The 15,833-nt window shown below is 42.4% G+C and overlaps 1 protein-coding gene across 1 annotated transcript in view; it reads right to left on the minus strand.

Moving 5' to 3' along the window:
• LOC120019747 (polypeptide N-acetylgalactosaminyltransferase 14-like) overlaps positions 1-15,833 on the minus strand; it is a 137,724-nt gene that overhangs the window by 105,475 nt on the left and 16,416 nt on the right. Inside the window, exon 2 of the mRNA XM_038963174.1 lies at positions 8,660-8,829. Within this exon, the coding sequence (XP_038819102.1) occupies positions 8,660-8,829 (170 nt within the window). The remainder of the gene's footprint in view (positions 1-8,659; positions 8,830-15,833) is intronic.

Raw genomic sequence — 15,833 nt, forward strand, 5'->3', positions numbered from 1 at the left:
CGCCGGAAGCTCCGGACCGTGGATCTTCGCTGGAGGCTCCGGACCGGGAACCCTCGCTGGAGGCTCCGGACCGGGAACCCTCGCTGGAGGCTCCGGACCGGGAACCCTCGCTGGAGGCTCTTGACCGGGAACCCTCGCTGGAGGCTCTGGGCTGGGAACCCTCGCTGGAGGCTCCTGCCTTGGCACGGGACTGGACGCCGTGCCTTGACTGGACATTGGCGCAGAGGAAGGCTCCTGCCATGGAGCTGGAGGTTCTGGACCGTGGACCGTCGCAGGAGGTTCCGGACCGTGGACCGTCTCAAGAGGTTCCGGACTGTGGACCGTCTCAGGAGGTTCCAGACTGTGGACCGTCGCCGGAAGCTCTGGACTGGGACTCGTCGCCGGAAGCTCTGGATTGGGGAGGCGCACTGGAAACCTGATGCGTGGGGCCGGCATAGGTGGCACCGGACTGGGGACACGCACTTCAGGGCAAGTGTGGGGAGCAGACACAGGACGTACCTGATTGGGGACACGCACTTCAGGGAGAGTGCGAGGAGCAGGCACATGATGTACCTTACTGGGAAGGCGCGCTTGAGGGAGAGTGCGAGGAGCAGGCACAGGACGTACCTGACTGGTGACACGCACTTCAGGGGGAGTGCGAAGAGCAGGCACAGGACATACCTGACTGGGAAGGCGCACTTGAGGGAGAGTGCGAGGAGCAGGCACAGGACGTACTGGGCTGTGGAGGCGCACTGGAGACCTGGTGCAAAGAGCTGGCACAGATGGTGCTGGAACGATGACACACTCCGCACGGTGAGTGCGGGGAGCTAGCACAGGACGTACTGGGCTGTGGAGGTGTACTGGAGACCTGGTGCGTAGAACTGGCACAGATGGTGCCGAAACAATAACACACTCCGCACGGTGAGTGTGGGGAGCTAGCACAGGACGTACTGGGCTGTGGAGGCGCACTGGAGACCTGGTGCGTAGAACCGGTCCACATGGTACCGGACAAATGATACGCTCCTCAGGACGAGTATGGTGAGCTGGCACAGGTGGCATCGGACGGCTAACACGCTCCTCAGGGCGAATGCCGTGCATACTACGCCAAACAAATAGCTCTCTCGCTTCACTCTCCTCCAATTTGTCCAACAACTCCTCGAAGGTCTCTAACTCTCCCCTCCGTTCACTCTCCTCCAATTTGTCCAATAACTCCTCGAAGGTCTCTAACTCTCCCCTCCGTTCACTCTCCTCCAATTTGTCCAACAACTCCTCGAAGGTCTCTAACTCTCCCCTCCGTTCACTCTCCTCCAATTTGTCCAATAACTCCTCGAAGGTCTCTAACTCTCCCCTCCGTTCACTCTCCTCCAATTTGTCCAATAACTCCTCGACGGTCTCTGACTCACACCTAAAATTCGCCGACCACCCTGTGTGCCCCTCCCAAAAATGTTTTTGTGGCTACTTCTTGGGCTTGCGTCGTGGCCACGAACCCCGGCGTTGTCGCTGTCCTTCCTTCACCGCCTGCGTCTGCTTCCATGGAAGGCTTTCGTCTCCTGCCATTATCTCCTCCCAAGTCCAGGATGTCTTTACCTCCTGGATATCCTCCCAGGCCCAGGATACCCTCTCCTCCTGTGCACGCTGCTTGGTCCGTGAGTGGTGGGATCTTCTGTCACGATCGTTGTAATATGAATCGGACCAAAATGCAGCGTGGTATGGTTCCATCCTCTTTATTTGGAAGTGAAACACACAGAAAACAATAAAGCGCAAAACAAAACGTGACGCAAATGTAGTGCCCGCAGGCAACTAGACATAGACAAGACCCCACAAAGCACAATGGGGAAATGGCTGCCTAAATATGATCCACAATCAGAGACAACGATAAACAGCTGCCTCTGATTGGGAACCATACCAGGCCAACATAGATATATAATAACCTATATAACCCACCCTTGTCACACCCCGACCTAACCAACATAGAGAATAAAAAGCTCTCTATGGTCAGGGCGTGACAGTGATTAAGAAGTAATATTAATTTAAACAGAGTAATATGCCCCACCAATAAGTGACAACTATACAGAAAATACGAAAGTTTCTTAAATAAGTAAATCAAATCAATGAAGACAGAATGGTGAAATTAAGTGATAATTGACACAGACATAGTTGCATAGCAGGAAGGTTGGAATGCCATGACCCAAGAGGTAGTGAGTTCAAGTCCTGGGTGAGGACATATTGAATAATAATTACTGTATAAATGAACATGCCCAATGTCAACAGTGTCAAATTCAAATACATGAATGAACATATTAGACAATGAATGAACATATTAGACAATTTTAGCAAACACATCCGTTTAAATTGACTGCATTTTTTGCCAAAGTTTTCTCAAGTTGAAGCTTTTTAAAATTCAGGTAACACTTAAATAAACTGAGTGCAAAAAGTAAATATAATTTGAGTGAGAAACTTTGATCAAATTTTAGCCATTCATCTGAAACGTTAGGTTAAAAGAGGTGGTGAAAGTTCTCTACAGTAATATGAGTGAGAATGTGTTGTGAAATGAACCTTGTGTGAGGTGTGCGCTTCAGCAATCCCAATTTCAATACAACCCCTTTTTTAATCAAATATGAAAAATGACCCCTCCTATAAGAGAACTCACCCTGTTCAATAGCCTTCCTCGGCTTTATAAACAAGCCTGTGGAGCTGTGAGAGCTGCAACAATGTTTTACTAGGAGACAGACAGGAGTTGAATGATTCATGTTTGATTTAGGTACAGTGGACTGCAGGCTCTACACACAAACAGAGGAGGGTGGAGGACAGGAGTTATCAATATCGTATAGATCATGGTCATTTCTTTGATCAACATAGAGCTTTTCAGGTATAAACAGGCCATAAGTGAGTCAGTAAAGCCTGGTATATTTTCAAAACACATTTAGACCCAGCTACGACAACAACAACCCAGGTGGTATCAGAGAGCAATTAACTCATTTTCTGTGCTGTGTTTTCTGTGTAATTACTAAAGCACTGTGCTTCAATGGAGATCGATGGCCGACTGAGAGGCGGAGGGGAGTCTGTGGGGAAATATGGAGCGCAAACTTTCTCCCTAAGCACAGCTGCCTTCCTAAACCACCACCCGCACTGAACCACCCTGCACGGCATACGAAATGCCACAGCAACATGTTCCTCACATTCAAAGCAGCCTAGCTTCCAGGTGGAGAAAAGCGCTAGGTGTGGCGACTAGTGAGCCCCACGACAGTGAGTGAATGTTTCCGTTATGAAAGGCTTTGCTATAGGAAGGTCACTCTGGGCTGTAGGCTGGCAGCTCATAACATAATAGAATGGGTTTAGCGTCTGTCTGTCTGTCTGTCTGCAGGAGCAGGGAGGAGTGACGGTTGTGAATATTCACTGGCACCAATTCAACATAAATATTACAGTGAATAGAGACTTGGCAGACAGTGTGAGGATATATTTTCAGACCTGCTGAAACGGCAAAATGCAGTTGAGGTTTCAGGTTTTGAGTAAATATGAATTCCTAAACAAAGGCTGGATGCCAGGCACAGTTTATTCAACTGGACTGGTGTGTGTCCCGGAGGTGGGTGAGGCTGCTTGTGTAATAGCCAAACACGGGAGGACATGTCCTGGTGACTGGCTGACCGTAGATCTGGTGTTAGCCAAATACAGAAGAGCAATCAATACCTGACTTATTTCTACCTTTCACACTCAGTCTCCCTCTCTCTCTCTCTCTCTCTCTCTCTCTCTCTCTCTCTCTCTCACACACACACACACACACACACACACACACACACACACACACACACACACACACACACACACACACACACACACACACACACACACACACACACACACACACACACACACACACACACACACACACACACACACACACGAACACACACATACATAGACACCCACATAACCACACACACACATTCCCACACATGTCCTATCTCTCCGCAGGGGGACCTGAAAGATGAGAGAGGGAGTGAGACAAGTTGTTGTCTTGTAAGCGATGGAGCGATACAATGGTTGACAGACAGGTAGAAGCCAGGTCAATGTGTGGAAAAGCCTGAGGCTCCGTGTGACGGACCCGATCAATGAGACAAGAAGGAACGGCTTTCTATCCTAGCCTCATCAGCAACAACCAACCATCCAAAAAGCTCCAGTGCCATACCTGGGGCAAAGGCAAACTTTAACTCTCAATTTGGCTTTTCCAACTGGATCTTGGCTAACCTTAAGCAGTTCGATTTGTGCTCAAAGTACATGTTTATAGGTCACAAAATGCAAATAACCGATTCTGCGGAAAACTCTCCATTTGTGTCCAAAAGATACTAACTGGTTAGTTGAACCAAAGGGGTAAGTTGAGCCACCCTTGTTTATAGGAAGCCATACACAAAAGTATTAATTTGACCAAATATTTAGAAAGAGGTCATCATTTCATAGAGTCTGTGATGGAAGAAACCACATGGAAAAATTGGTAAGCAGGTTAGGTCCAAAAAAACGATTTTCACCAAGTCAAATGAATTTATTGTGTTAGAACTTTCATGATGCTTGACTTTATCTAAACCAAAGTAGATACTTTTAAGGTTGTTCTATACATCAGTTGGGATCTCTATAAGGTCTTAAACACATAGCATGAAAGTGCATCCTTGTAACTGTGTGGGCTAATATGGTCCAAATGTTTGCCTTGGGGTAAGTTGAACCAATGGCCATGGGGTAAGTTGACTCAATAGTCAATGGCAAGTTGGGCAAATTTGAGGAAATTGAGCAAGTTGAGCAAATTTGAGCAAATTGAAGTGTTTTCTTCTCAGGCGTAATGCAAGGCATTATTGCTGGGATATGAGGTAACAGCAGGGCCAGACCTATGTTAAAAGTGTTGAAAAAGTACAAAGTGTTTGTAAGGTGTTAAGTCTGTGTTAAAAGATGCTTAAAGGTGCAATATGCAGAAATCGCCTTGCCATTTCCTGGTTGCAAAAATTCTAATAGTTTGCCTAATATCAGTTTATGTAACAAAACAAGCAATGCATACTGTAGATAATCATTGTACCATCTAAACCGCTGTGAAATATATTTTTAATTACCTCATAAAACCTACAATACCTAAAGTAAAAGACGCAAAAGCGAAACTTAAGAATGGAAGCATAGAAAGTTGTGCCAAAAGACATTTTTTTTGGACAAGATATGTTTTCAAAACTGCAATGTTTACATGAATTCTGATTATGTCCAGGGATACACAACATCCTGAAATATATGTAGATATATTTGTTATAAAGAATACTATATTTCCCTTGACGGAGTGATGCTGAATGTAAACAATGGCTCAACTTATCCCACTTTCCCCAAATGCAGTTTCCATGTTTAAACTTTCATGGATTTACAGTAATCTGGACCTCCAAACAAAGCTGGTAGGCTGACCCAGATTGGGGTGTGCAGTTGTTCATTTGAAAATAGCTCATAAGCAACTTAGAGAAATGTCATAAATTAGTAATTGCCCCATGTTCATCAACATTGCAGCAAATCTTTCTCCACCAGTAAAAATGCATGATAAAGATTTGTGAAGATCATCCACATACCCAACTAGGTAACTACAGTACAGGACAACTAGCTCAAACAAAATTTAAACGACATGCAAGACAATAAGTGTATGATAAAGACACACATCTCTCTTTCTCCTTTGTTTGGTCTGAGCAGATCACATGAATTACATAAACAGGTTTTTCTGCTGAAGCTAACAAGCAGGCGGTTCCTGAGGGCTGGAGACAAACACACCACTAACAGTGAAAATCAATATAGGTCGTTCAATTCTCACCCTTCATTCCAGCATGGATGAATAGAATCTGTGAGAGATGGGAGTATGGCTGAGAGGCGCATCAGTGTCCTTAACTGTCTACTAGGCAGGGAGCATTGCTGACATTGTCCCCAAATGATTTGCTTGTCAGCAATCAAGATTTCAAGTACCAGTCAAAAGTTTGGACACACCAACTCATTTAATGTTTCTCTTTATTCGTACTATTTTCTACATTGTAGAATAATAGTAAAGACATTAAAACTATGAAATAACACATATGTAATCATGTAGTTACCAAAAAAAGTGTTAAATAAATCAAAACATATTTGATGTTTTATATTCATCAAAGTAGCCACCGTTTGCCTTGATGACAACTTTAAACACTCTTGGCATTCTCTTAACCAGCTTCATGAGGAATGCTTTTCCAACAGTCTTGAAGGAGTTCCCACATATGCTGAGCACTTGTTGGCTGATTTCCCTTCACTCTGTGGTCCAACTTGTCCCAAACCATCTCAATTGGGATGATGTTGGGTGATTGTGAAGGCCAGGTCATCTGATGCAGCACTCCATCACTCTCCTTCTTGGTCAAATAGCCCTTACACTGCCTGGAGGTGTGGTTTGGGACATTGTCCTGTTGAAAACCATATGACAGTCTCACTAAGCGCAAACCAGATGGGATGGCGTATCGCTGCAGAATGCTGTGGTAGCCATGCTGGTTAAGTGTGCCTTGAATTCTAAATAAATCACAGACAGTGTCACCAACAAAGCACCCCCACACCATCACACCTCCTCCTCCATGCTTCACGGTGGGAACCACACATTCAGAGATTATCCGTTCACCTACTCTGCATCTCACAAAGACACGGCGGTTGGACACAAAAATCTCAAATTTGGACTCATCAAACCAAAGGACAGCTTTCCACCGGTCTAAAGTTGATGTTGAGATGTGTCTGTTACTTGAACTCTGTGAAGCATTTATTTGGGCTGCAATTTCTGAGGCTGATAACTCTAATGAACTTATCCTCTGCAGCAGAGGTAAATCTGAGTTTTTCTTTCCTTTGGCGTTCCTCATGAGAGTCAGTTTCATCATAGCGCTTGATGGTTTTTGCGACTGCACTTGAAGAAACTTTAAAAGTTCTTGAAATTTTGCGTATTGACTGACCTTCATGTCTTAAAATAATGATGAACTGTCATTTCTCTTTGCTTATTTGAGCTGTTCTTGCCATTATATGGACTTGGTCTTTTACCAAATAGGACTATCTTCTGTATACCACCCCTACCTTGTCACAACACAACTGATAGGCTCAAACGCATTAAGAAGGAAAGAAATTCCACAAATTAACTTTTAACAAAGCACACCTCTTAATTGAAATGCATTCCAGGTGACTACCTCATGAAGCTGGTTGAGAGAATGCCAAGAGTGTGCAAAGCTGTCATCAAGGCAAAGGGTGGCTACTTTGAAGAATCTAAAATCAACAAAATATTTTGATTTGTTTAACACTTATTTTGGTTACTACATGCTTCCATATGCGTTATTTCAGCGTTTTGATATCTTCACTATTATTCTACAATGTAGAAAATAGTAAAAAATAAAGAAAAACCCTTGAATGAGTAGGTGTGTCCACACTTTTGACTGGTACTGTATAACTGTCAAAATACAGAAATCATCCCCATATGATGCAAGATAGTTTTGGGGTGGAATTTTCAGTTAAAAGCAAGCAGCTAAATAGTACTGAAAACAGAATGAAAAAGAAGCTTAACATCACTGTCAAATGAAGTTGAAATAGAGCATAGTGCTCTAAAATGAACATTTCATGCCAGCAGATTAGTCTGTGTAAAATAACATGATTTTCTCACCTCCTAAGGGTTTTTGTATGTTAGTTAAACATTTAGAGAGTGTAGGCTCTGTCAGCATGACGCTCAACTGGTTTCATTCATGAAAACATCACACCAGTCAACAATTGAGTGTGGAAGTTGCCAAGTCTGTGTTTCTATGGTCAAAAATCATCCTATGATATTTGCAAACACAGTGTTTGATATTTGCTGTGTGATATTTGCCGCATCTGTATGTGTTCCACTATTATAGTAGTATCCTCTGTGTTCTTCTTATTCCGGTGGAATCAGTCTTTCAGGGATTCATGTAGGATTTGTTGCTTAATGGCATTTGAAACATCAGTCATGCAGTGAGAGGAATTGAATGATATCCACTTTAAGACTAATGGTTTTAGTCTAATTGGGAGTGTGCGAATAAAAGCAAAGGTAATGGGGGCGGCAGGTAGCCTAGCGGTTAAGAGCATTGGGCCAGTAACTGAAAGGTCGCTGGTTTGAATCCCCGAGCCAACTAAGTGAAAAATCTGTCTATGTGCTCTTGAGCAAGGCACTTAACCCCAATTGCTCCAGGGTCGCCGTCAATAATGGCTGATCCCTGGCCGTGACCCTACTCGCCGAGGGTGTCTCAGGGGGAGTGGGATATGCAAAAAACGAATTTCCAATTCACACATAATACACACTTGTACATGTGTGAAATAGGACAAATGCAAGCACCCACCCACCAATGAAGTGGGGTGTTTTCACACAAACTGCAGCGCATGTGGCAATTATCTATTTCTATGCAGCTTGTAGCTGCTGCTACACAGATCAACTCCATCTCATCTTCTAGAAACCATATCCAATGTGAGGAAACAAGCCATCGTTAGCTCACACAGAAGCAGACACATGCAGCCCTGTTTGAAAGACAGAGTGATCTGGCATAATAAGCGCCATTAAGATGGAAATGACTCATCCTCACAAAATGCCTTCTCACACACTTAAACACACATACGAGTGTGCATGAAGGTACACACACATGAATGGGTTGTGTACGTGTGCTGTGTAGGTTACCTGTAATGACGTGTGTCTCTGAGAACTCTGTTGCTGGGTATCCTCTCACTCTCTCTCTGGTTGAAGGCATACAGTTTGTACGGGTCCTGGCCTGGTTTCCATCGCCTGGCGTTGAGGTAGTTCTTCTCTTCAAACTCTTCCAGGAGGTCGTCCCATTCTGCCTCTGAGATCTGAAAGAAAAAACATTCCACTCATCACACAAACTCCACTGTAAACAACTTGCTGGGGTAGAGTTCACTTTAGAAACTGCAAGAACAGCAGCGTCCAACTGTGGAATTTGTGCTGCAAGCTGATGTGCAGCTTTTTTGCTTGTTATGACATGAAATGAGGTTTCCACTGTCATAAACATAACAATTGATGGCAGCATTTTGGCAAGTCCCCATCCTCATAATAACTCTTCAACATAACGACAACAACCACAGAGACAAACAGGGTACGCAGACGATGCACACACACCTCTGAATTTGCTGGTGCAGAATCTGGAGGGCGTATCAATTCTAGTTTAATAAAACCCTCTTTTGTGCAGTGGCAGCAGATTGAAATCACCCATAAACTGGAGCCTCTTCCATATTTCCTGTTATTATTTTCTGTTTTGTTTTGCTGATGTGCCAGATTCTCCAGCTCCAGCCATTTGGGCTGATGGGAACCAGAGGTCTATACTCCCACCAGCCTGGATGATGCTGGTGATTAACAAGCTAGCAGGTTGCTAGTTTCTCCCCTGATGACAGTTTGAATGGAGCCTAATGAAAAATCCTCAACACGCAATCACAAATATACACACACACACACCCATACACACACACGCACACACGCATGCACGGTTCTGGGTGAAGCTTTCATGTCCCCACAGCCTGCTGGGTAACAAAAGGCAGCCGACATTGTGACTGAAGGCCCATGAATCACTGCCTGCTGATGCTGAGTGATTAAATCTGATTTCCATGCAATGCGGCAGCGCCAGGGTAATTGTTGGCCATCAAGACAATAACACAGCCTACAATGTTCCCTGGCTTATGGCTTTTTGCATCAATAGACCAGAAACTTAATCCACCTTCAGGAAGGACCTGCTGGAGGTTGTGGCAAGGACTTGGCTCTCTGTTTTACAAATTATATTTTATCTTATTAAGCAGAACGACAGAATGGTGTAGTCCTCAGGGGAAACTCCAGGGAGATACAGCTAGCCTGAGGGAGCCGTACTGACGGGGTTCTACTAGGCTTTTCTTTTATGGTGCTTTTGTTTGTGTCTCTTACACCTGGTGAAGAGAATCTGCTCAAGGTCCTGTGGATTCATTATATTTACCAGACTTGTCTCCCTGAGCAATTTTATGGCACCTAACCTGCCTTCTCAATCTCTCTTCCTAATACACAAACAGACATTCAACACATGACCGCCGGAAACAGGAATCATGCAATAACGTCAAAAAACAGCATTATCTTATTAAACAGCACAAAACAACCAAGGATCCGATTAATTTCTCTGACATGACTGGTGGCCTCACAATGGGAAGGGCAGTATTCATGGCATACACAGGTGGATTAAATGGTAATGATATTTCTTTGCTCATAAGCATGATCATTTCACAAGACAAAAGCCATTGAGGAGACGATGCAGTAGATAGAAGGGATGGGGTTCGAACCTAAATGAGGCGATACAAGCACAAGGGCACATGGCAATGACCACTGAGCCATACATAGGAAGGCAGCTCACATCAGCTCCTCTGTCTTAACTGGCCAAGCTCATTATTCCCAGAGGACACTGCTGGCCGGCGAGAGGAGACTGAGAAGAGAGGGGAGAGAACAGGGGACAGAGAAAAGAGAACGAGAACCCGGGTAGCGGCGAGAGAGGAAAGAGAACAGGGGAGAAAGGGTAGATACTAGAGGAGAGAGGACCACAGTAAAGACGTGGGGAGAGATGTGGGGCGTCCTCCCCACATTAGGAGGACAGTAATGAGTCGTTAGGGTCTTTGAAGTTGGCTATCTGTCCGTCCATCCGTGCGGTGGATGAATTCCCTCTTAAGCACACTGCTGTCTTTCAAGGCCTTTTCAGTCTGGCGGGAGATGTCATGCCCTGCCACTTTATAAGAATCACAACAGCATCCTCCAAGCCGGTAATAGAGGTGGCTAATTGCAGATGTCTGTTTCTGAAGATAGACTGCTTAGCATGATAATGGCTACAGTGCAGCAGCATCCGTATAACTTAGACCAGATGTCTGGGAGGGCTCCCTGGTAAAACAGCCTGTTTCTTTATGTTATACATTTCCCACACTAAAAGTTGATGTAGTAAAAGGGGCTTATGTGTGCAATACTAGATGTTGAAATCGGTTTTCTTTTTTTAATAATCTCTACTGTTGTATGAAGTTATCTGAATGTATTAAAATGCAACTCCCCAAAAAGCTCCAGAAAAACATTGACACATCACCAATTAATCCTTTGCCTTCAGAGTTTTTCTCAGAGTTGCGATGGTTGACAGCTGAATCCACAGAGGAAATGCTAATCTGGTGCTCACATATTCACTTTGTCATCTCCAGCACAGTGCCACTGTCACCCCATGATGCCACCAATCTGGGGAAAGTCATTGTGTTTTATCAGGGAGGGAACATGGCCCAGGCAGCAAACAGAATTCAATTATAATTGGACAACACAGCAAATCTGCCTGCAAATCGATCTGTCACAACAAGGTTGAGCGGTTTGAGCCTCAATTTCAGAGCGCAATAAGTGCAAATCTCAACGGTCCCTAGCAGCCCACCAAAGATCCTTTACTCAAGTAAGGGAAGTCCCCCCCCAATTGTACAAAATAACATGGCAAGTTATTGGCACCGAGCGCAGCATATACACGATGGACAAATACACTACTTCTGGCGGTGTTTCATCCAAAGTTGATGGCAAATGCCATATTGCAAATGAGCTGTGTAACACTCCAAAATTCCTATAGTGGGCGAGTTTGTTCTATCTAAATTTTTCATAGGCTTTATGTAACGCAAGTCAAGACCCAAGAGTAAAATTTTGAGATTTTGAAAGTTTTGGCAAAAACTTATCACCCCCTTAAAAAAGTGCTTTCTGGACCGTTTTTCGAAATTCTTTCGAGTTTTATGTCAATTACACATGTGTAAGAACTGTATGAAAATACTTTTGTCAAATTTTATTAACAATTTTTTTGAAATTTTTATTTGTACTTAAGAAATATGTTTTGTGCATTTGGAATGTGATTTCATAGGAAGTCAAAAGTCAAAAGTCAAAAATGTCAAAAATTTGGAAAAAACGTATCACCCCCTTAAAAAAAGTGCTTTCTGGACCGTTTTTCGAAATTCTTTCGAGTTTTATGTCAATTACACATGTGTAAGAACTGTATGAAAATACTTTTGTCAAATTTTATTAACATAATTTTTTTGAAATTTTTATTTGTACTTAAGAAATATGTTTTGTGCATTTGGAATGTGAATTCATAGGAAGTCAAAAGTCAAAAGTCAAAAATGTCAAAAATTTGGAAAAAACGTATCACCCCCTTTAAAAAAGTGCTTTCTGGACCGTTTTTCGAAATTCTTTCGATTTTTAGGTCAATTACACATGTATAAGAACTGTATGAAAATACATTAGTCACATTTTATTATCATAATTTTTTGTAAATGTTTATTTGAACTTAAGGAATATGTTTTGTGCATTTGCAATGTGATTTCATAGGAAGTCAAAAGTCAAAAGTCAAAAATGTCAAAAATTTGGAAAAAACGTATAACCTCCTTTAAAAAAGTGCTTTCTGGACCGTTTTTTGAAATTCTTTCGATTTTTAGGTCAATTACACATGTATAAGAACTGTATGAAGATACTTTAGTCACATTTTTTTATCATAATTTTTTTTGAAATGTTTACTTGTACTTAAGGAATATGTTTTGTGCATTTGCAATCTGATTTAATATGAAGTCAAAAATGTGAATAAATTAGAAAAAACTTATCAACCCCTTTAAAAAAGTGCTTTTTGGATTTCATAGTCGAAAATAACATTTTGTTTTTAAAAGGCCAAAATGAAGCATTTAAAACCGTTTTGAAAAATGACGCCTGGTAACCCAAAACAGAATATTTTTTGACTTTTTTTGGAAACCTCCTTAAATCACTCAGGCCGGACCCCCATTGACTCGAGAAGAAAAAACAAAACAAAAATTCCAGAAGAAAAAACAGAATATTTTCTGACTTTTTTTGAAAACCTCCATAAATCACTCAGGCCAGCACACATTGATTTTTGTCCGTAGAATAGTGCTCCCAGAGCGGGTATGGAATTCTGGATGCCCCCTAAAAGCAATTTCAACCATGGCACCTGGTAACCCAAAAAAAATACCAGGTGCACGAAAAGTTTGGACTTAGAATATTTTTTGAGTTTTTTGGAAAAACTCCATAAATCACTCAGGTCATTGACTCGAGAAGAAAAAACATAAAATATTTTCAAGAAAAAAAAATATATTTTTTGACTTTTTTTGAAAACCTCCATAAATCACTCAGGCCAGCACCCATTGATTTTTGCCCGTAGTATAGTGCTCCCAGAGCGGGTATGGAAGTCTGGATCCCCCCTAAAAGCATTTAAGGCTCTGTGTGTCTTTAAGCACCATACTTTTTCATTCCATCCTTGCTGTGTGTGTGTATGTGAGCTTTTCTTTGACATCTGTTTAGAGAAATGACTGATTTACAGTGCATGAAGGTTGCCTAATCACACACTTAAAGTTTTGGAGAGATCTGACTTTTTTAACCCTTTGAAACAGCACCTATGACCCCATTTTAAGGCACTTCCGGTTGGCACAGGAAGCTATAAGTAAAGACCTATCCTGATCGGGGTATGCTTTTACAGAATCCTGAGTTTTAAGTCTATACGTTAAGAACTGACTGATTTACACAGGGTTGAATGCACTATATATCACAAACTGCTGGTTGGGTAAAACACTTTTAGGGTGATTTTATCACTTCCGGTTGCTCCAGGAAGCTTAGAATCAACACAGGTAGACCTCATAGTGGCTTGATGGATTGTCATTGAAGACAGGTTCATAAGACATTCATAACCCACATAGGGTTTATTTAAAGAATGCACGTTACATTTGCATATGATTCAACAGTGAAAAACATCACATCATATTGCAAACATAACACACTGTTGAATCATATTGCAAACACACACTGTTACATTTGCAATATGATGTGTTGAATCATATTGCAAACATAACACACAGTGTTACATTTGTAATATGATGTGTTGAATCATATTGCAAACATAACACACAGTGTTACATTTGCAATATGATGTGTTGAATCATATTGCAAACATAACACACAGTGTTACATTTGTAATATGATGTGTTGAATCATATTGCAAACATAACACACAGTGTTACATTTGCAATATGATGTGTTGAATCATATTGCAAATGTAACGTGCATTCTTTAAATACTTTAGAAATACAAAAGTCAACGGTCTGATGACCTAACTGTGAAGGGTTAATGCCACAAGGTCAAGGTTAGGCTTGCGCAGATCGGGAGGACCTTAGGATTGTTCCTGAGGTGAAATTGTGCTTCTAACCTTAACGGTTCTCTCTCTGTCTCCCAAAAGCAAATGAAATTGACATTGAGGTCAAAAGGTCATTTGTGTCCGTTCTCTTGTAACGGTCGCTGCGCTCAGACCGAGCGAGCTACGGTCAAGCGGGGCATCCCGTTGAACTCGGCACGGCCTGGAGAATATGGCGATGTCATTTTAGTGGTGATTTCAGAATGCTATTTTGGTGCATTCATGGAAGGCGCTGTGAATTTTGGGCCTGCTCTGAAATATGTGATAGTTGGCTTCTAAAGGAGTTGTAAAAAGTGAGTTTGGAGTCAGATGGTATCAGTTTGGTGTCTGAAAATATCCAATTGACTGATGGACACTTGCTAGTTGACTTTTGTTGACACTTGCTAGTTGACTTGCTAGTCGACTTTTGTACATTTGCAATATGTTTCAACGCGGGGGTACCATCACCAAAATCGACATGATGAAATTTCACGCAACGAGCGTTGGAGAGGAACCACTATCACTGCCCGGCCATCCTGAGGTCATCAGGACGTTGACTTTTGTATTTCTAAAGTATTTAAAGAATGCACGTTACATTTGCAATATGATTCAACATCACATCATATTGCAAATCTAACGTGCATTTGCAATATGATGTGATGTTGAATCATATTGCAAATGTAACGTACATTCTCTTAAATACTTTAGAAATGCAAAAGTCAACGGTCTGATGACCTCAGGATGGCCGGGCAGTGATAGTGGTTCCTCTCCATCGCTCGTTTCGTGAAATTTCATCATGTCGCTTTTTCCTCATGGTACCTCCCCGTTGAAACATATTGCAAATGTACAAAAGTCAACGAGCAAGTCAGTGTCCATCAGTCAAATAGATATTTTCAGACACCAAACTGATACCATCTGACTCCAAACTCACTTTTTCCAACTCCTTTAGATGCCAACTATAACATATTTCAGAGCAGGCCCAAAATTCACAGCGCCTTCCATTTAAACCATAATAAAACAAATAATACGTAGTTATGTTCTAGCTGCGGGTCCAGTTCACACATTATGTTTAGCCCTATGTGAAGCGACCTCGAATCCCAAGTTTCGGCTCGATAGGTCATTCGGTGCCCGAGCAAAACCCTAATTGGTGCTGAAATTCCACTTTTTTCATTGCCTTGCTACGGGGTCCTTGAATGAGCAATCAAACAGGCTCGTTGGGGTCTGTCTCTATGGGCCGAGCCGGTTTCAACGCACCTAGTCTTGAGACTCTGGGACTTTTCTAAAGGTCGTCCGTTTCGTTGAGGTCAAAATGAATTGAAAACATGGCAAATACACGAGGCTTTTTATCGATCCGAGAACCTTCTAGAGTCATATAATTCACCGTGCACAATCGACCTGAGGTCTAGAACAGGTTTGTAAATTTTCAGAACTCTAGGTCTGACGGTTCTTTAAAAGTTGGAACAAAAGTAACTACTGCAGGCACTGTCTGCCTCTTAGCCCCTCAGTGTGTCCCTCCATCATTTCTGTGTCGGTGTGTATTTTTTTTTGTTGAAATCTGATGGGATGAAGAACTGATTTACAGTTCATGAGGGTTGTCTATTCACATATATGAAGTTTTGGAAAGATTTGACATTTTTAACCCTTCGAAACAGCCCATTT

The sequence above is a fragment of the Salvelinus namaycush genome, chromosome 24 (assembly GCF_016432855.1).
Source record: "Salvelinus namaycush isolate Seneca chromosome 24, SaNama_1.0, whole genome shotgun sequence".
In the NCBI taxonomy this organism is placed as follows: Eukaryota; Metazoa; Chordata; class Actinopteri; order Salmoniformes; family Salmonidae; genus Salvelinus; species Salvelinus namaycush.